The sequence below is a fragment of the Sinocyclocheilus anshuiensis genome, unplaced genomic scaffold (genome assembly GCF_001515605.1).
Source record: "Sinocyclocheilus anshuiensis isolate Anshui unplaced genomic scaffold, SAMN03320099.WGS_v1.1 scaffold285, whole genome shotgun sequence".
NCBI classification, from domain to species: Eukaryota; Metazoa; Chordata; class Actinopteri; order Cypriniformes; family Cyprinidae; genus Sinocyclocheilus; species Sinocyclocheilus anshuiensis.
The window spans coordinates 130,671-136,063 of NW_015539825.1; the positions used below are offsets into that span (position 1 = coordinate 130,671).

Genomic DNA, 5,393 nt, shown 5'->3' on the forward strand with positions numbered 1-5,393 from the left:
TATATTTCTGAGAAGTACATAAAGCCCATTTCTGAGAAGTACATAAAAAGTAGACTAAAAGTATACTTTCCTATTTTTAGTTTAAAAAAAGTATACTAATAGCTGAGTATAACTTGAATCAACTTCTTTTTCGTAAGGGGTATGGTACTTATCTTCCAGGCATGGATATTAGCTTTAGAGAAATGTCATGAGGCAAAACTCCTTTGACAGTGTTGGTGGTTTTATAGGTTTCTTAAGCCCTATTCGGACGGTAATTGTTTCTCAGGGAGACGTAAGTGATTTTCACCATTTACAGGGGGTAGTTGGTGATTTTAATGCCGTCCGAATCCAAGATGTCGGTGTTTTTCTCTCACCACCCCCGTAAAAATCCCCGGCCGAATTACCTTTTTTGAGAAACACCAAGGTCGTGTGGTAATTTAATTGCCGTGCAAATCCACATCTCTGAGTTTACGAGAAGAAATCGATTCAATTTCAGTTTTTAAACCCTTTTTGAGCACTCCCGAACACCGTAAGGTAACGTTGTACTTCGGTGTAATTTGCATACATATTTATTTCTGAAATGCTGGAAAGTATTTAAAAGAACAATACTTCATAACTCCCCCACCACAGCGACTGGGAGCAGAAAGAGAAGAAAAGCACGTAAACATTCGAAATGGGTCTTTATTATGGCAGCAGCAGGTATGCAATACAATTTTAAAATGTGTATTATAAACGGATATATATTGCGTCTAATTATATAACTATAGCGCGTCTATTTTCCTATTTTTAACCAGGAGATTTAAATAATCAAATAATAAATAGGATTATATATTATAAAATATGCTTGGAATAATAAGAATACATTGTACATAATAATAAGTATTTTTAAATACATTTTACACAATGATAAGAATACAGTTGTAAATAAAATTCACTTTATTTAAAGCAGACAATCATGTGACTGGCCACGTGAGCAGCGCGTTCCCGGGTTCGTAGGATCACAAAACTCGCTCCTCCACTGTGAATAAATCGCCATCCGAATCCATGAGTTTTATCACTGAGGTGATATGTAAATGTATTTTTACAGACGTCCATATGAGAAACAATTACCGTAAGAATCGGGCTTTAGAAGCTGTTTCAAGTTGTTCATTAATAAAGTATGTAGCAGAAAAGCAGATAACAATTAAAAAGAAAAAATGTAGTGGCTGCATGTTTATTACTTTATGGCTTTACTACCTAGCTCTGGAACAGATTTATTCATATTGGTCTTCTTAATTCATACAGACCTTTTTTAATTCCCTGCAAATATGAGATAACAACAGTGGTTGCAATAGCGCTAAATATCAATGGTCTGAAAGTAACCTCTCAAAAGCAAAACTATTACGTTTCACTTTTCAGTATCTAATATTTAATCACCCTAAATCTTCCACAGAACTACACAGATTGTGAATGTGTGGCATCAATTGGTTCTCCAGGCTTTGCATTACCAGGACCATGTGGAAATGGCTGTAATAATCGGCTCATTCCCTTCATGATCCTGTCCTCCTTTACATGCTTTGTGGCTTCACTCTCCCACACTACATCTTTTATGATGATCCTCAGGTATTCACTCTATTTCCATTTCCCTTTATTTTATGTAAATACAGTATGATCTGTTGAATGTGACCATCTAATGTGACCTCTTTATGTTTTATATATCTGACAGTTACATATCTATATGTCTGTTTTTCTTAAGTTTATTATGTTTTATATTAATACTCGGCATGAAGTATTGAGTTATAGTCAGAGAACAGGTGTTTTTGGGGTAGTGAGTGATTATGTCATTTCATAATTTTGGTCAAGTGAAGAGAAAATCAAATGAAAAATACTTTTATGTGAAGAACAGTGGAATTATGTTGCTACTTTAAAAACTAATGGCAGTGAAGGTTGTGGCATGATTTGTCTAAAAGGAAGAGTGTCAAGGTGAACTTGCTTAGCAGGTTGCAGCTTGTTGAAGTGCAACACTTGCATATTTGCTACCTACAGCATTCTAAAAATGATTAATTTTATTCTGCTAATAATGCTTTTTTAAAACAAACAGCTGTGGAGTACTCAATACTCTGTATACTAAATACTAAATCAATACTCTGTTTGACCTTTTAATCACTGCACTGATTAATGTTTTCAACCACTTTGTCTTTTAAAGCCAGATGTCGCTCATCTGTCATGCATCTATGCCCTTCAGCTATAATACGTCATAGTATCATTATACCATAGTCAAAAACCTGCCTGTGCAGGCCCTGTCAACATCACAAAAAAACTGCCATCAGTGTAATAACAGACCACAGGCACTCACTTTCGGAAAATCCTCAAAGGATATGTTAAAGAAAATTTGGTAACACTTTCTATGAAGCCCATATTTATAATACATTATAAACAGTGTTGGGAAGGTTACTCTGAAAATGTAATAGGTTACAGATTACAAGTTACCCTACTTAAAATTTAATAAGTAGTGTAACTTTTCAATTACTTTATTAAAGTAATGTAACTGATTACATTTGATTACTTTTTGATTACTTTTCTAAATTTCTAATGTTTTCAATTGTTAATCATTTTCAAGCATGTAAACCAGGAAGGGTTAACCTTACAGTAGTACTGATTGCTGTGAGACTTTCAAAATCCTTCATCACTTGAATTAAAATTATAATATTTACATTTTAAAGGAGACATTGCATGCAAAATATCCTCATTTGCATATAAATGTGTCTTGGTAGTGCGTAGACACAACCACTCTACAATGATAAAAATCCATTCACTCCTTTTTTTAATCCCCCAAAAACCTAAAGAGTTATCAAGCCAATATGATGTTATATTGCTCAGGCCCCTCCCACGACCACTGACGTACTGTCCCATATTAGCATATTTCCACCCTCAGCCAGTTGTATGAAGTCCGTCATTTTCTCCGCGCTCGAGCAGCTGTAGCGACAACAATGTCTTGTAAGCAATGCAGGTGTTTTGTTGTTAGATGTAGTGGAATATAAGAGTCATACTCATGAGTAATCATAACAACAGTTTTAATGCATTATAATATTTACTTATTTGTGGTTATAGCTTTTAAGATTATGATGCTGGCCATTGTTAACTTGTTCCTTTACGTAAAGCAGACAAAGATAACAACAATGCCAACAGCAATAAAAATAAAAATGTTTTTTTTTTCTTTAAACAGCCATAACATCAGATATTTGATCAGATGAATGTGTAATATGGCACATTTGATTTTAACTATATTTATTGTAATATCAGTAAGATAGTAAGATAATGTGCAGATTTTAAATAAATAATGTCAAAATATGAGACTTATAATCCATTATAAATTAAGTGGATTTAACTGTGTTTATTGTGTGTTATAAATAATCATTCTCATAAAAGTTATAACCACAAATAAGTAAGTTTTATAATGGATTATAATTGTTGTTATGATTATTTATGAGATGAAACAACATAGTATAATTTTTTTTTTATAATGCATTATTCATATATTATTATCCCTTAAGAATATTCTTATAATGTGTTATAAAAATGAGCTTCATAGAAAGTGTTACCCAACTTTTTATTTATTTAATGATTGATTGATGGATTTTGTATCTGCAATGCCTCATGCTGCATGGATTTATTTTTATTTTTTTTACTATTTCACTATTGTTCCACAGAGAACATAACATCACACACAAAACATTATTAAGTTGAGTAAATAATGACTTTATTTTATTTTCTCTTGACTATTATAATGCCTTAAGAATACCCTTTCATAGAGTGTTACCAAAAATTTATTTCAAAGAGCTCATACGGCCATATTCTGAAATTTAACTGAAATGTCTTACTTATACAAAAAAAATAAAAAAAATAAATGTTGTAAAATGATGTATGGTTTGTTGGATTTGTTCAGGACTGTGACTCCAGAAGACAAATCGTTTGCCTTGGGAATTCAGTTCATGCTGTTTCGAGTGCTCGGTAAGCAAAAGAAGTTAATCATGCAGAACGGACACGTCATATTTTAACAGAAACATGTTACAACCAAAGCCTGGTATGAGGGCACTGAGTTAGTGAACAAAACAAAAGCAAGAATATCAAAGCATGATAATAACAATTTCAGGCAGTAGTCGTGAGAGGCTTGGTACATCAGTTCACACATGTTAAGCCATGGTGCTCATGTGGTTAAAACAGGTTTAAATCTGGTCTGTACTAGCTACTATGTCTAATCTATTAAAGAGGCAAAATCTCAAAAATAAAATAAAAAATGATGGTGAAATTAAAGTGTTTCGACCTACATTTTTACGGGCATATTCAGACCCGCCCTTAGTGTTATATGTCTTTGTTTATATAACATATTTTCCCAGTATTGTAAAAGTTGCAGTGATATCTTAAAAAATGTAATAACTCACCATCCATCATAACAGATATCATATCATTAACATGAATAGGTGTGTTAAGACAATATTTGAGCCAATTAGTTATAGATCTCGTAGTCTTTGGTGGTGTTTTATGTAACTTATGAATGTGTGTATGGTATTGATCAACACAATGGTGGGTTATATCATTTGTGCTGAGTCTGGTTATATTTTCTAAAAAGATATATTAACAAGGAACTTTCATTCCTTGACAGCATTCCTTCCAGCTCCAGTGCTGTATGGTCGTGCCATTGATACAGCATGCATTCTGTGGGGAAAGAAATGCAGTAAGATAACATCATGTCGCTACTACGATTTAGACCTTTTCAGACACAGGTAAAATTCAAAATTGCACTTCTCTGAAAGGTAGAGTGCCTTATACTGTATGTATTAGTATGTATTTTATAAAAAAAAAAAAAAAAAGGTTACACTTTATTTCGATAGTCCACTTTAGACATTTTACTAACTACAAGTAACTTTGTAACTACATGTCAACTACATGTCAACTAATTCTCATTAATTTGCAACTACATGTCTACTAACTCTCAGAGTAGACTGTTAGGGTAGGTTTAGGGTTAGTAGAGTAATTTGACAGAGAAAGTGTTAGAAGATATTAAGCAGACAGTCTATTAATACTCTACTAACTGCTAGTTGACATGTAGTTGCAAAGTTACTTGCTGTTAATAGAATGTCTAAAGTGGACTATCGAAATAAAGTGTTACCAAAAAAAAAAGTAATAATACCATGCCTAAAAAAATAACAATAATTAATTGGTAATTGGTTTATGCTGCTCTAGCTGGCCTCCCATCTGGCCAAGGTTGGAAAAGTGTCTCCCTGTCTACCCAAAGAAAGCCCCCAAAGTCCACTAAAACAGACACGCCTTACCAGGCTGAGATAGATTCAAACCAACTGATTTACAGTGGGTACGGAAAGTATTCAGACCCCCTTAAATTTTTCACTCTTTGTTATATTGCAGCCATTTGCTAA

General features: G+C 33.1%; 1 protein-coding gene across 1 annotated transcript in view; it reads left to right on the forward strand.

Annotated features, from left to right (window-relative positions):
• Positions 1-5,393, forward strand: part of LOC107684209 (solute carrier organic anion transporter family member 2B1-like) — a 17,095-nt gene that overhangs the window by 10,481 nt on the left and 1,221 nt on the right. Inside the window, exons 12-14 of the mRNA XM_016480421.1 lie at positions 1,412-1,581; positions 3,905-3,969; positions 4,622-4,742. Coding sequence (XP_016335907.1) covers positions 1,412-1,581; positions 3,905-3,969; positions 4,622-4,742 — 356 coding nt within the window. The remainder of the gene's footprint in view (positions 1-1,411; positions 1,582-3,904; positions 3,970-4,621; positions 4,743-5,393) is intronic.